This window comes from Colobus angolensis, unplaced genomic scaffold (assembly GCF_000951035.1).
Source record: "Colobus angolensis palliatus isolate OR3802 unplaced genomic scaffold, Cang.pa_1.0 Scaffold270, whole genome shotgun sequence".
In the NCBI taxonomy this organism is placed as follows: domain Eukaryota; kingdom Metazoa; phylum Chordata; class Mammalia; order Primates; family Cercopithecidae; genus Colobus; species Colobus angolensis.
This window is the reverse complement of record NW_012115933.1, coordinates 3987626-4004525: the sequence shown is the minus strand read 5'-3', so window position 1 is coordinate 4004525 and position 16900 is coordinate 3987626. Positions and strand designations below refer to the sequence as shown.

General features: G+C 36.1%; 1 protein-coding gene across 1 annotated transcript; it reads left to right on the top strand.

Annotated features, from left to right (window-relative positions):
- The first annotated feature begins 802 nt into the window (after positions 1-802).
- Positions 803-16900, top strand: LIPN (lipase, family member N). Its single transcript, XM_011947892.1, has 9 exons — positions 803-910; positions 1554-1671; positions 3756-3954; positions 5611-5720; positions 8047-8183; positions 10095-10241; positions 13708-13779; positions 14329-14400; positions 16667-16900. Exons 1-9 carry the CDS (start codon positions 803-805, stop codon positions 16898-16900), a joined length of 1197 nt encoding a protein of 398 aa, XP_011803282.1.

Sequence of the window (16900 nt, the reverse complement as noted above, 5' to 3'; positions counted from 1 at the left end):
TTTGGGTGCCACATGAGAAATAGTCACATCACTAGAAACTAATCATAAGCTTTTTTGTTTGGTTAAAGTTTTATTTATCCATTTTTCTTGTTTACTTTGTGGGATATGGGGCTTAGCTAGGGGATAACTCCACTTTTCACTTGGCCATGGTATGAAAACCTGTCCTCTGAATCTTTAGATATTTTGGCAAATCGTAGGCAAACAAAGACTTAAAGCAATTCAGTCTTTTTTTTTTTTTTTTTTTGAGACGGAGTCTCGCTCTGTCGCCCAGGCTGGAGTGCAGTGGCTGGATCTCAGCTCACGGCAAGCTCCGCCTCCCGGGTTTACGCCATTCTCCTGCCTCAGCCTCCCAAGTAGCTGGGACTACAGGCGCCCGCCACCTCGCCCGGCTAGTTTTTTGTATTTTTTAGTAGAGACGGGGTTTCACCGTGTTAGCCAGGATGGTCTCGATCTCCTGACCTCGTGATCCGCCGTCTCGGCCTCCCAAAGTGCTGGGATTACAGGCTTGAGCCACCGCGCCTGGCCAGCAATTCAGTCTTAATTACAGACCAAAAATGCCTCCATACTTGGTTAAATTTATTTCATTTTAGGAACTGGATTATAATCAACTTCTATATGAAAAAATAGATTAATAGTGCTCAAAGTTAGTTCACTGTATTTAGTCCCTTTAATACATTATCTGCTTTCAGTGTTATTCAAGTTTTCATTAATTAATTATTTCATTAATCATTTTATTTCATTAATCAACATTAATAGATATAATTAATCTTTGAATATTAAGTGTTTTATGCCAGGCATTTCTATGATGTGGCTGCTTTTAACAACAAGTTGTTTGATCTGTGGAACTTTAAATGCTGGTGGATTCCTTGATTTGGAAAATGAAGTGAATCCTGAGGTGTGGATGAATACTGTAAGTCATGGAAAACTGTGAAGAACATCAAATAAAGCAGGACTAATGGATTATGAGGTTACAAAAGGTTCTGTTATAACATAAAATCTCTGATAAAACAGATAAAATATAGATGGTTTTTGACCTCTGCAAGAGTCAAGTTAGTTAGATCTTTGGCTGAAAAACGAATACTGTCCAGTAATGCAAACCAAAATTGTGCTATTGTGCTATCTATCATCTATCTATCTACCTATCCATCTACCTATCTATCTCTCTATCTCTCTATAGATAGAACTCCTCTTTTGAATTTATGTTTTAAGAATATCAAGCTATTTGCTGATATACATGATCGTCTTCTATTGATCTATAGTTCTATTACTTTTAAACCAAGAGGGGCCTCAGAAGACAACTGACTTGAGGGTATAGCTTTGTCAGAAAGAATGGGTCAATGCTGAATTTTCCCTACCCTCCAAAATGTTTGCCAATAGTAGATATTTTTGAACATTCTACTTATTTTGTATTAAGACTTTATTAATTTTACAGTTGCCTGGTGTTATAAATTTCAGATAATTCACCCTAATAAGCACACAATAGATGGTTTGTTTTAATTCCTTTTTATATCCTTTGGAGAAGTTCCACTAACGACTGTATTTTTACTGGGCAGAGTGAAATCATCATCTATAATGGCTATCCCAGTGAAGAGTATGAAGTCACCACTGAAGATGGGTACATACTCCTTGTCAACAGAATTCCCTATGGGCGAAGACACATTAGGAGCACAGGTACAAGATATGTCTCTCCTGAAAAGGGGACTGCATTGACCTCCTCCTTCTCAGGAGGAATTTAGTGCTAGATATGCATCAACAGAGTTTATCAAAATTGGTTTGAATTATTGGATTAGACTTTAAATAGTCAACAGGGAGGCTTACTCTTTGCCCGATAATTGTCTGAAGACAGATAAGAACCTAAAAATACAGACAGCAAGACTGATCTTGCTAACTGCAACCAGAGGTACTTGTTAGGGTGTAAACAGGAAGGCGGAGCCTACGTTTTGTCACCTCATTACTGATTTATCGTGTGTAAAATTGCTTTGTCCCAGGAAAATGGATCTCCTCGTTGTCAGAAGGAGATTTGCTGGGTTGTATGAAATTGACTGTGGGGCACCCAAGAAGAGCCTCTCCTGCCCCCACTAAAATCAAGGGGCCTCCCTCTGCAGGATAAAAAACAATCTAGTTAAATGACAACAGCATTTCTGAAAAGTTTTCCAGGACTGAAAACCTTAACATCCACATACATTTGGTCTAAGAGATAGATGGTTCATGGAGTGAAAGAGTATGGTGTCAGTAAGGCTTGAATTCTAGAATGAGGGGCCAGCCATGCCACAGCAGGGGAATGATACTCCTTAAAAGGGAAAATTTAACTGCAAAGCCTCTGAAGAAGAAATAAAACAAGCAAAATATCTGCAATGGTTCAAAAGCAAATAATTTATTGGCAGCTGCTTACCATGTTCATTCTGCATCTTTTCTCCCACCACACATACTAAGTACCAGTTGAGGTCATGTTTGACATTCTCTCCCTCTTATATCTCCAGTTTCAGAATGAAAAATGAGGGTGAGATATGAGTAGCTTTACTAGTTAAAATATGAAACACCGAGTTAAATTTGAAGATCAGGTAAACAACAAATAATTTTTTATAAGTCTCATTTTAAGATACACTATTCATTATTCACTATTATCACTATTTATAAAAATTTCGTAGAGCGTTCTGGATCATTTTGCTTACTTTTGTTTTTATTTTTTACCAAATCTGGCAATCCCAGGCACAGATGTGAAGGAGCTGTGAAATATAAAAGGAGAAAACTTTTATGGGAAAGGTTTTGCTTAAGTAGAGATAATTTTGAAAAGATTAGAATTAAAGGTCATTCATTAGATGTAATATTCTAAATAATTTAAATCAGTTAAACCTCTCATCAACAATATGAGATGGGTACCACTAATAGTCACCATTTCACAAATGATGAAACTAAGGCACAACCGGTTATGTTAAGAAGTCTAAAGTCACACAAATAGCAAGCTGACAGACCAGAATTTAAGCCCAGGCATCCTGGCTCCAGAGCCTGTGCTCTTAGTCATGAAATTATAGTGCCTTACTTGACCTTCCACCCTGGTTCTTTGCATCTCCCTGAATGCTCTGTCTCCCTCGGGAATCTGGAAGTTGGCAGAGGGACATGGAGCTGAGTATACTATTGTAGTTTTTAAATGCTGTCCACTGGGCAGAGGATGGGGATTTGAATAGAAATTTGGTGAGGAACTAATCAGTGTCCATTTACACTCACCTCTTCTTCCTCTCTGGAAGAGCTATAGGACTTGAGTAAGCATGATAAATTTCACAACCAGGAAATTTGTATATACGAATACATAGAGCAGAGTAGTTACCAGTACAGGCTTTGACATACAAAGAACTGGGTTTGAGTCCCTGCTCTGGCCTTCTTATCTGGGTGGCCCTCTGGGAAAGTTACTTAACTACATAAAGTTTGGTTTCCACATCTACAAAATGAGGGTTCTCAAAATAGCAGTTTATAGAGTTGTTGTAAGAATTTAGTAAGCTAATACATATAAATAGGTCAACACAGCACCAGGTACAAAATATGTGCTCAAGAAACTGAAGTTACCTGATTATAATGCTCTATACTATTGACAAGGGAAAAGTGAAAACAGTTTTTGTTTTACCATGTGTGCATGTGTGTGTATTTCTGTAATGTTTCTGACATGCTCTATTTACCATAAATTTCTCTCTTTCTCTCTCTCTCTCTCTCTCTCTCTGTTTCTCTCCTTCCCTCTCTCATCTTACCCTTTCTCCCCCTAGGTCCCCGGCCAGTTGTGTATATGCAGCATGCCCTGTTTGCAGACAATGCCTACTGGCTTGAGAATTATGCCAATGGAAGCCTTGGATTCCTTCTAGCAGATGCAGGTTATGATGTATGGATGGGAAACAGTCGCGGAAACACTTGGTCAAGAAGACACAAAACACTCTCAGAGACAGATGAGAAATTCTGGGCCTTTAGGTAAATATTAGCTAAGAAAACTCAATGGGGAGATTGGAGGCAATTTTAAAAAAATAACACGGGTGCTATTAATGATACTCTTTGACGCTTGAAGTCATATAACTCCTTGTAGTTTCTGTTAACATCTCAACAGAGGGAAACAGCAAGAAGCTTTGATTTTTCACAGGCAAAGTATGGCATTTCAACAAGATCATTTTTTCATCCAATTCCGTCAATTTTATACATTAAAAGTATGTCCAAAGAGACAGCTGAGGAAATTATCATGACTAGTGTGCACATTCATTCAGCCAATGTTTACTGAGTGGCTACTGTATGCGCTGTTCTAGGCCCCAAACACTCAAACAGGGAGCAGACCAACTCTCTGACCTCACAAAGCTTATGTTCATTTTAGTGATAATTTTGCAAGGCATTTCTTCTGGATGACCAATCAACTGTGTAAAGATGATTCGGACCAGGACTGTACTGATTTAGAGAAACTGTGATTGAGATCGCACATAGTACCATTTTCACGAAAACTCCAATATTAAGTTTTTAAAACCTTGTTAATGGGCAATGAAGAAGAATCTTTTTGATATCTTAATTGTTTCTTTTAATGGAAGAGTTTTCTGCTGTCACTAGAGGACAGGCTGATGCCTGCAATAGACTTTCTTTCTTCAGGCCTAAGCTCCCTGTTGGTTTGTAAACCGGCTGCTAGAACAGAGTGTGTATTCCGATTACATTAATAGAACATTCAGTACCCACTGAATGTTTGAGAAGAGTAGAGGAATAGAATAGAATGTTATGGTCAGAGTTCTTGGGCAGGGGCAAGCATCAGGAAGTATTGTATCACTAGTCTTTAGGAGGTGTCACAACAATTCTCCTATTCTTGGAAGTCCCAATCCATAGATTTCCTCACATGTCCTTTTAATAAACAGGCTTCTGGCTTATGGAATACCTGATTTGACTAAATGTTATATAGGTCCTTTTGCTCCTCCTGTCTGAAGAACAAAATACTGGTACTATGGAATATTGGAATATATGGTATATATTAAATATATATATACACACATATATATATGTATCTATGTGGACAGGAATACTACTAACAACATCTTAATGAATGCTTACTAGCAGCCAGAGTCATTTCTTTCATACCATTAAACCCCTTTAGCAGCCCTGTAAACCAGGCACTACCCTGTTTATTTCTCAAATGAGAAAACATAGGCTCAGAGCATTTCAGTAACTTCTCAAGAGTTGCAAAGCTCATAAATGGTAGAATCGTGATTTACAAAAGTCCTGTTTCCAAATATGGGTATTAAATGGCCCTAAGAATCGTGAAGCCTCATGGGGGAGTCAGAAGTAGAAGCATGCAAGCCAGATGGGGAAAGGGAGGGCAAAGAAAAGCAAGAGAAGGGAAGGAAGAGGAGGAATCATAAGGTTGAACTTCAAACATCATACACAAGTCTTGAAAGTGTTCCTCTTATGAGGAAGTAAAATGTATATATGCAGAAAAACAAAAAGCTACAATAGCCTACATATAATTGGATAAATAATGAAATACACACTGAATCTAAGTAAACAGTATAGAATCTGTGTGTAAAAAAGAAGTGAGCAAGTGCTCTGAGTTTTAAACTTAAACTTGCAAGTATTTATAAAAGCCCCTGTTTTATTTTGCAGTTTTGATGAAATGGCCAAATATGATCTCCCAGGAGTCATAGACTTCATTGTAAATAAAACTGGTCAGGAGAAATTGTATTTCATTGGACATTCACTTGGCACTACAATAGGTATGTTTTTGAGGGTCAGTATTCTCAGAGTCTTACAGGAGTTCATCTTTATGTTGGCATAAAATAACTGCTATTTATATCAATTCTCTGTCCTCTGCTGGGAATAACCCTAGTACTCTGAGTAGCTATGAGCCTGCAGTGTACAGACTATATGTAGGGCAAACCTTTCCTGGGTCTCTGGTCACAGCAGCATATTGACTATGGTGATGCAATTTCCCAGGAATAATGTGTGTTCCAAATTCAAAGAAATGATTCTGCAGAGTAAGTTTCTAGATCCCCTCCGAGCTGAAAAAGTAAAATTTAATGCCATGGATTATGGCTGAAACATAATGAATGTGCATCAATCATCTCTTTCTCACAACCCAACTGGGATTTTTAAAAAATAAAAGGGAGGGGCTTATACTTATATTTAAATAAACTGAAAAGATATGGTTATATTTGTTTGTTGGAACACAAAAGCTTACTATAATAAATCAGTTGAGCTGATCTATTTAGTGTGTGATTTAGTATTTGTGAAATAACAAGTAAACATAAGCAGTATGTAGAAATTTTTAAAGTTTTTTAAGTTGACAATTTACTTCTTAATTTACTTACTTTACTTAATTTACTTTACAATTTACTTCCCAGATAGTTTGAAAAGAAATCAATAATTTAGTTCCAAGTAAAAGTTGAAAGGAACTCATACTAATAAAAGCTTTGAATTTGTCATTTCCACGAAAGTTTCCAATTTTAAGAGAATAAATCATGTGAAAATACATTATTTTAGTTTAGAGAAATACTTTCATTATCACTACGATCATCAGTAACATATATATTAATTAGTACTTTAGATTGATAGGCACTTTCCAAGCTCAGAACAAGCAGTTAGCTAGCATCAGAGAGCATATACTAAAAAGGTGTCAAAGAATTCGTAGGAGATCAAAAATGCCACTAATAGGCAAATAATTACAGTGTCTAACACGTATTGAGCATTCGTTATGTGTACGGTCTTGTGTTCAGGACCTTTCCCACAGTATCTCCCTCTGATCTTCAAAACAACCCGACTGTTATTATCTCCATCTCATAGAAGAAGAAACACAAGTTCAGAACACAGATTCAAACCAGGTGTATCTGATTTCACCAATGGGGTGTGTAAGGATTCTGGAGAAATGGTATAGAGAAGGAATGACTTTAGTTGGTTTTGGAAAGTGGGTAGGACTTAGATCTGATCTTATACTTGACCTGCAAAAAAAAAAAAAAAAACCATGGAGAATTTGATTATCTGTGCTCTGTGTTACATTTAGGGCATAAAATTTTTTAGTGAATGTTGTTTGTGTTTTGGACAGAGCAATTTCTGTTATGTAAGGAGCACCCACTCTTTGTAGGACATTTAGGTCCCAGCCCATTAAACAGGGCTCTGCAGTCAGGGTGACCCCCAAAAATCTCACCTCTGCACATTTCCAAACACCCTCTGGTGAAGTGCTATTCCTGATTCAGAGTCTTTTTATCAATTGTTCAGTCAATTATTTCAGTTCTTCTTTATCTGGCCAAGACAGTTTCAATGTTTCAACAGGTGTTTCAGTACACACACACACACACACACACACCAGTGGAGGCCCAGGAAGGGACCTCTGGAAACCAAATTATATGGATATTCCTCCTAGCCTACCCAGTGTCGTGCTGATCTCCATCGTCACAGAGATACAAAGGGGTGCAATGCTACTGCTGAGAGAGCAAAGCAAATGGAGACGCCTGGTCCTTACTGGGCCATCATGGACGCTAGGGAAAGCTCCTTTCTTTTTGGAAACAGGGAAGAGTCTAGAGGGTTGATAAACACCCAGCAAGCCACTGGGAGCAGTGAAATTTCACTCCGTAGTGAGAAAGAAAACCTGTTGGAATAACTGGGTGATGCTGTAGAAAGAAATCAATTCACCTCCTGTGACAGGTTATTTGCTTCTGGAAGCTCTGTGATTCATTCTGGCATCTCAGAGTTAGGGATGAAATGAGAATGTTGCCAGCATTTACCCCATGCTTGGGAAGTGAGGTCACCTTCAGTTCACACAGTAGTAGCTACTCTGACAGCTTAACCATCACCTTTCCCCTGCCAGCTACTCCATTTCCCCTAGTCAAGTCAAATTGTCCATAAATAGAATAAAATAAAATTGGAGACTTGAGAACAGAGAAGACTGAAGGCAGATTATCTTTGTAGAATAACCCAGAAGCCTTCCAATTCATCCCCAATATGATCACGATAGAAGGAAAAATGACTAAGCAGAGCCCCATTTTTGTTAGAAACATTGCATAAGTATTTATTTTTACAAGATTGTCTTGTCTCCTGTTCTCTCAGGGTTTGTAGCCTTTTCCACCATGCCTGAACTGGCACAAAGAATCAAAATGAATTTTGCCTTGGGTCCTGTGATCTCATTCAAATATCCCACGGGCATTTTTACCAGTTTTTTTCTACTTCCAAATTCCATAATCAAGGTAGGCTCCTTTCACCAAAATGTACCTGAGGATCTCATTTTGGATCAGAAATTCTTATTATTTTCAAATCTACTGTAAAGTAAAAGTAGGAAATTTAGATAAAATCTATAGAACTTAGACTCTGTGGGCATGTGCTCGTGTATGTGTGTCTCCGTGTGTGCGCATATCTGTGTCATAGTATCTGCAGGTTCTATAATATAATTTACTCTACAAGGTCATTAGCAGAGCTGAGTATCTGTCAGAATCTCTAGCTGAGCTGAGTGCTGTATGACAACAAAAATTTTTCTTGTTTTCCCAAGTTTTTTTTGTTCCATTTAGTCAGGTAGGTCAATGAATTCACATTGCCCAAATGAAAGACACTTCAAGTTACCCATAATCACTGATGTGTCCAATTTTGACATTAAAAAAACCTAATTAATATATTGCTTCCAATATGGAAACTTGCCCTAATTTCCTAAAGCTAAGATTCCAAAGCCTAAATGTATTACAACTCAAGTATCAATTCAAATATTTATTGGTTATTTTTCAAGAGTTGAAGAAGTCATTTGGTTGCCAATTGTGGATTTGGAATTGTATCTATTAAAGAGGTTTTTTTTTTTTTTTTTTTTTCTCTTTGCTTTTGTTTCTTTACAAAGGTCATTGCCACAATGAACATAGCATTTAATCTAATTCAAAATTGGCCTTTGAATTTGGGATGATGGATAAAATGGATTTGGGCCAAATCTGAAGTCAAGGAGACCAGTTAGAACATCAAAATAATTCATATGTAAGAAAATGAGATCTTGGTTTGGGGTGGAGTGGTAGGAATGGAAAAAAAAATTATTTGTGAGCTAACACAAGGAAGAATTTCCACAGGGCCTAATGATTGGTCTGATAATAGTTTCATTGTATTGTTTACTGAGAGCACAAATGATGTAACTTCCTTATTCAAGAGCGTTTCTAGTTTATTTCAAAATGTGTTGCCATCAGTTAGTTTTTAATGTTTTCTATATTTGGGCAGCATGAGCAAACTAATTTGTTAAATTAAATTCAGAGAGAGACACATCTATCTGTAAATACATATATGTGTTGTATGTGTTGCTCTTCCTACATAGGTCAGCTATAAGGCAAATAATGTTCCTGGGTTAGCTCAGTTTCACATTTCCCACTGTCAATATTCCTGCTACTTTTAAGTCCCATTTCCTGTTCTTTTCTTCCATCAGTTTCCCCCAGAAGCTCCAAGACCCCATCAGGAATCCCCATCCAAGTTTACTTTCCCAAGTGCTGGAAGTTTCAATTTTGCTGCCTTTGCAACATTATCATATCTTTTCTGTTCAATGGTTCCTTCTCTTTGGTTCGCCATTCTCTATTTTTCAGCCTGAGAGCTAGCTAATCTGGGACAGTACTCGAATGCAATGTGCACATGGGTAACATGGAAAACCCCGATTTTCCCCTCATATTCAAGGTATTATTTGACCTTAAGAAAAACTGTTTTACATTTCTTACCAATTAATGAGAAAAAATATTGGCAAGCACTGACTGGGCAGAATACAGGGAAGCTTCACTATGGAGAAGTGCATTTGGGATTGAGAGCCTTTATTGCAATCTCCTTGTAAGTAATGTTTGATAATCTTCCTCATTTGGAGATAGATTCCTAAGTCACCTTTCCTGAATAATTTGGTCTCCTTGACTGAATCAGTAGTACAAATAGATCCCCAAGCATGGCTCTTTCCTAGAAGGAAGGAAATGTCAAGAAGTCTGAAGATGATTCTTGAATTCTTGTTTTTTGCTCTTGCTATTTGGGCTTCTTGTCATTGTTGTTGTTGCTATTGAGTTGAGCTCCTTAAATATTCTGGTTACTAATCCCTTGTAATATGGATAGTTTGCAAATATTTTATCTCATTCAAAGGTAATTATTATTTACTTTCATAGGCTGTTTTTGGTACCAAAGGTTTCTTTTTAGAAGATAAGAAAAAGAAGATACCTTCTACCAAAATCTGCAACAATAAGATACTCTGGTTGATATGCAGTGAATTTATGTCCTTATGGGCTGGATCCAACAAGAAAAATATGAATCAGGTATGTGTGATAATTATAGGGCTATTTGATACCTTAAGAAATTCCAGCTTTCCTTTGACTCATTTTGATGTATCTATTTACTGTATAAATTCATATGATATTCCAAACACTTAAAGACAGATTTTATTTTTGCTTTTAAAAATGTTTATGGGTATATAATAGTTGTATATATTTATGAGGTACATGTGATATTTTGATATAAGCACACAATGTGTAATGAACAAGTCGGGGTAATTGGGATATCCATCACCTCAAGCATTTATCATTTCTTTTTGTTAGAGACATTCTAATTTGACTCTTCTAGTTATTTTAAAATATATAATGAATTATTGTTAACTATAGCCATCCTATTGTGCATGCAGGACTTTATTCCTTCTAATGGTATTTTTGTACCCATTAACCAATGCCTCTTTATCCTTCCCCCACCCCTACTACTACCCTTTCCAGTCTCTGGTAACCATCATTCTACTCACTATCTCTATAAGGTCAGTTTTTTTTAAACTCCCCTATATGAGTGAGAACATGCAGTATTTGTCTTTTTATACCTGACTTATTTCACTTAATGTAATGTTCTCCAGTTTCATCCACATTATTGCAAATGACATAATTTCATTATTCTTATGGCTGAATAGTATTCCACTGTCAAAATGTACCACATTTTATTTATCCACTCATCTGTTGATGGACACTTAGGGTGATTTCATATCTTGGTTATTGTGAATAGTGCTGTAGTAAACATGGGGGTGCAAATGTCTCTTCCATGGATTGATTTTTTTTTTAAATATAGAACTACCACTGGAATTGCTGGATCATATGGTAGTTCTACTTTTAATTTTTGAGGATCCCTCCTACTCTTCCCCATAGTGCCTGTACTAATTTGCATTCCTACCGAGTCTGTGCAAGGGTTCTCTTTTCTCCACATTCTTGCCAGTATCCATTATTCCCTATCTTTTTGATAAAAGCTGTTTTAACTGGAATAAGATAGTATTTCGTTGTAGTTTTGGTTTGCATTTTTCTGATGATTAGTAATGTTGAACATTGTTTTTAATGTACCTCTTGGCAGTTTGTATGTCTTTTTTTGAGAAATGTCTATTCAGACCTTTTGCCTATGTTTAAATCAGATTTTTTTTTTTTTTTTTTTTTTTGCAATTGAGTTATATGACCTCTATATATTCTGGTTACTAATCCCTTGTCAGATAGGTAGCTTACAAATATTTTCCCTCATTCAACACGTTGTTACTTCACTTTGTTGATGGTTTCCTTTGCTTTGCAGAAGCTTTTTAGCTTGATGAAATCTAGTTTGTTCATCTTTGCTTTGGTTGCCTGTGCATTTGAGGGCTGACCTCAAATTGGCCCAGACCAATGTCCTGGAGTGTTTCTGCAATTTTTGTTTATTAGTAGTTTCATAGTTTCAGGTCTTAAATTTGTCTTTAATCCATTTTTATTTTGTTTTTGTATATAGCAAGAGATAGAGATCTAATTTCATTCTTCTGCATATGGACATCTAGTTTTCCCAGCATCATTTCTTGCAGAAATTGTCCTTTCCCCAATGTATGTTCTTAATGCCTTTGTTGAAAATTAGTTGACTATGAATGTGTGGATTTATTTCTGGGTTCTTTATTCTGTTCCATTGGTCTATGTGTCTATTTTTATGCCAGTATCACACTGTTTTGGTTATTACAGCTTTGTAATATAATTTGAAGCCAAGTCATGTGATGCCTCCAGCTTTGTTCTTTTTGCTCAGAATCTTATATTTAGAAAAACCTAAAGACTCCAACAAAAAACCTGCCAGAACTGATGAACTAATTCATTAAATTTGCAGGATACAAAATCAACATACAAAATTCAGCAGCATTTCAATATGCCAACAGCAAATAATCTTTGAAAAAAAAAGAAAAAAACAAGAAAGTAATCCATTTATAACAGCTACAAATAAAATAAAATACCTAGGAATAAACCATACCAAAGAAATGAAAGGTTTCGACAATGAAAACTATGAAACACTGATGAAAGAAATTGAAAATGACATTAAAAAATGGAAAGATATTCCATGTTTATGGATTGCAAGAATCAATATTGTTAAAATGTCCATACTATCTAAAACAATCTACAGATTCAATGCAATCCCTATCAAAATGCCAATGACATTCTTCATCGAAATAAAAAGAAAGCCTAAAATTTATACGGAAACATGAAGGTAGATGTCTGCTATACATAGAAGATTAAGTACTCAACAAACCTTGAATATGAAGACTGGGGAAGTGAATAGGCAGCTTCATTCTTCTATTCCCTGGCAAAATTTAGGAAAATGAATGTTTTGTAATGGGTAGTAGCTTCTTAACATGTTTTCAGTTAGCCACAACTTACTACAGTCAATTTGAATTTATTGCATTTGAATATATTGCATTAAAAATAAAATCCTAAAAAAGGAGAGAAGCACAGATAAATCTTGATCTTATTTCACATGTTCCTTCCTTTATGGGTGACTTTTATTTTGAAATGAAACTCACCACTTAACCTACAAAATAACAGGACAGAGTGGAGAGATGGGATCCCCTCTTTATGAAGCAGCAGCAGTGCTGTTTTATCACCTCTTCATTTTCTGTTATTGAGAATTCAAACAGAAGGAGGAGGAAGTGTTCACATCCGCAGACTGGTGTGGTTGAATAGTTGTCTCTAGTATTCCAAATAGCAGCCAATGAGGCTGTTACACTATTCTCTAAGAAGCTAAATTGTGTTAGACTGAAACCCATAAGGAACCATTGTTCAAAGTTGGCTTGTTCAAAAGTAAACATTTTTAATAGTTTCTCTTAGATTCATTATTTTCTAAGACATAGAATTATGATTGCTATTTTATCTCTATAAATTTCATCTCTATAATGTTTACAAATATTGAAATAGCCTTTGGAAAAAATTGGCTTTTAGCTTTACTTTTGCAATATTTTATTTTATCCCCATAGAAGCCTAGTAAATTGGTAGTATGACTTTTAGTATGTTCATTTAATAGATGAAAAAACAGAAACTCAAAGATGTTAAATATGGTGGCCAAGTTCACAGAGCTGATCATTAACAACAACAGGGCCTGAACTCCTGGTTTTCTGATCTAATCTGTGACAGTGCACCAGGGTGCGCATGCACGCATCACCCCCACACTTGCGCATAGAACCTTTCCTAATTGGCTTTGCTCTGTGATGACCATTACTATTCCTTCTACTTGAAAATAAGCAAATTATCCTACAGATTCAGAGCTGGTACAGGTTTGCTGTCAAGCAGTCCATTGCATTAGTCAGCCTGTGGTTCACTCACATTCAAGTATTGACATAAATGGTAATTTATCTAGATAATTCTACCTCGTTATTTTCAAAGCCCCAGTCTTGTTAGCTTCTTCTGTGCATCATTTTTCTCTGATTCTGAAAGGCAAAATTTTGTTGGGCAATTGCTGTAATATGAGTTTTATCTCCTTTAGAGTCGAATGGATGTGTATATGTCACATGCTCCTACTGGTTCATCAATACAGAACATTCTGCATATAAAACAGGTAGAGTCTTAGTCATGGAAAACCATTCCAATCCTTATTTTCAATATATTTAAAAAGACAGAATTGACCCTGTTAACAGGCCTACCCTAAGAATCTTAAGAGCTTGTTTCCAGTTTGTCCTTGCTGCCTTCTGTATGCCTTGATTTCCCTGGAATTTAAGAGAAAGGATTTTATGGTACAGACCAAGTACATGACATAAATGAACACCATCTTAAATCAGAGTTTTTAAAATAGGCCCTGAACTGAAGCAAGAGGTAAACTAGGGAAGCCTCAGGAGAACTGAGACTTCTCCAGAGAGAAGTATCTGGGATTTGACTTCTTTCTAATGAGGCTTGGTTTTCCATGAACTTTTCCTTTAAACCAAAGGGGGGTTATTGCTCGTTTTTCTGTTGAGTTCCACTTGTCATAATTGTAAAATGGGTATTTACATCCTTCTGGTGATCTAGGAGCCCTATTTTCTTCCTAGCATACAGTATTTTTCTAAAATTTGCTGTTAGCTCTCATGATTCTTACTCTCACTATTCTTTTTCTAAAAAACATTTGTTTCAGCTTTACCAATCTGACGAATTCAGAGCTTATGACTGGGGAAATGAAGCCGATAATATGAAACATTACAATCAGGTGAGCTACTTACAGTAACCACAGAATGCTGATTTTGATAAATTATAATAAAAAATTATTTGAGGGTGGAAAGACTCCTACCTGTCATTTGGTGGCATTTATAATGATAGAACTTTTTTTAAAAAAAGTTTAATTTTAATTTATTTCAGAAAATTTATAAATTAAAGAAGCATATACAGGGGAAATTAGATCATGTGTAATCCTTCCATCCAGAGATAACTATATGTACTAACATTTTGGTGTATTTATTCCAATTTTCTCAGTATTATATCACTTTTATACAACTTTTAATCCTTCTATTTTACTTAAGCTATAGTAAGAGATGACTAACATTACTGAGGGGTTTTTAAATATATTTTTAATGGCTACATAATAATAGAAATTGTTTCATAAAAATCTTTACAGCATAAATGAGTATACACTTTTTAATACCAACAGAAAAATTAGAATTCCACATGAAAGTTGAATAAGTATTACCCAACATTGAAGACTTGGGTCATAAGGCATCTTTTTCCATATAGCTTTAAGACATAAAAATATGTAGACTCGTTTATCACTGTACTTTTAATTAATCCTGTCACCACTTTTCTATTCTCATAGCCAGGGGCTTGGCTTATAAGTATGAACTAAACAAATTAAATTGTCTTAAGTATTTTCCCAGGCTATCATATTTTAAGCTATTTACTAGTGCAACTATAGATCAAGTATTAATAAGTTGTTTCTGAGGATCAAAACAATCAGACTAATCAATTTCTCAGTAATGAATTGGTCTGTTAGAGGAATAATTCTACCAATCCTTAAAACCACTACAAGAGATAGACCATGTATATTTTATTTTTAAAAATCACTTGAAGACCTGATTTACATATAATAACATTACCAATTTTATGTGTCCCATTTTAATGAGTTTTGACAAATATATCTATTTGTGTAACCACATCACAATCTAAATATAGGACATTTCTATCACCCCTAAAAGTTTTTTCCCTGCTGCTGACACTATTTTTAGACACAAATGCATGTATTTGCAAATGCTTAGAAAAAGTCTAGAAAAAAAAAATAAATGTTAAAGTGGTTATCTTCAGAGAGAGGAAGAAAGAAGAAAAGAAGTGGATGGACATGAAACAGTAAGGGACTCTCATTTTGGACTTCACATATGTCTGTTTTCTTCCATTATTTTTAATAAACATGTTATATTTATAAATTATTTACATTTACAAGAAACTGAAACAAAATAAACACACGTATTCAAGATCATTATGGTCAAGTACTAAAGTATGTGTGAGTGTTAATGTCCTTAGAATTTATCCACAGTTAGCTGGTCCTACTCTGCTCCAAGCCAGTCCTATTTTGTGAATTAATCTTAGTTGATGCCAATTTTTATTACATTCCCTCCAAAAAACTAGTCTCAACAGTTTGCTCTGTCCTCAAGTTCACAGCATTATCTCTGTTCCCACAGTGGTGTCTGACTTTTCCTTCTGTTTGTGATTGTTGCCTTTGTCCCAAGCACTGGCTACTCCTCCTCTCACCACTCTGAAATGATTAGCATTCCCGGAGGACTCTGCAAAACTCTCTTTCTTCCTTGGAGAAGTCAGCCATCCTAATAGCTTTAATTTGGACCATTTCTACTACTTATCTAGATTTTTTCAGGACTTGCCTTCAACCTGTTCTTTCTTTAGGTGATTCCATTAACTGTTGCCCACACGGTAGTCTGAAGACAGACCTCTGAGAAATGACCCTACCTTGTCTCCAAAACTTCCAAAATATGTCCAAATTTCCTAGCCTGACATTCAGACCTTGACTATCTGCCTCCAAGTTTATGTCCTATCATATCCCCTTACATATTCTGTTCTCCAGGTACATTGGGAATCTTGCCTTTCCTGATCATAGCCTACAAACTCTTCCTGCCTCCCACCCACCCTCATCTCTGCTGTCAAAATGCAACCTTCCCTCAAGAGTCATTTCACAGGACCCCTCTTTTTATGAAGCCCTCAGGTGGAAATAGATTTTGTCTTTACTTCCATTTTATTTTGGGAGTGTTTATGGCATTTAACATACCTTACTTTGTATACAAATATTTGCTTAGCTATCTTGCCTTTCTCCCTCTTTGGCAAATTTCTTGAAGGTAGAGACCATTGTATGTTTTCTTCCTATGTCACTGGTGCCTAACACAACTATGGCCATCGTCCATATTCATTCAGCAGGCTTTTTAGTTATTGCTTTGAGGAGCTTCCTCTCATGAATGCCCTTGCTTTCTCTCCCACAGACTCATCCGCCTATATATGACCTGACTGCCATGAAAGTGCCTACTGCTATTTGGGCTGGTGGACATGATGTCCTTGTAACACCCCAGGATGTGGCCAGGATACTCCCTCAAATCAAGAGTCTTCGTTACTTTAAGCTATTGCCAGATTGGAACCACTTTGATTTTGTCTGGGGCCTCGATGCCCCTCAACGGATGTACAGTGAAATCATAGCTTTAATGAAGGCATATTCTTAA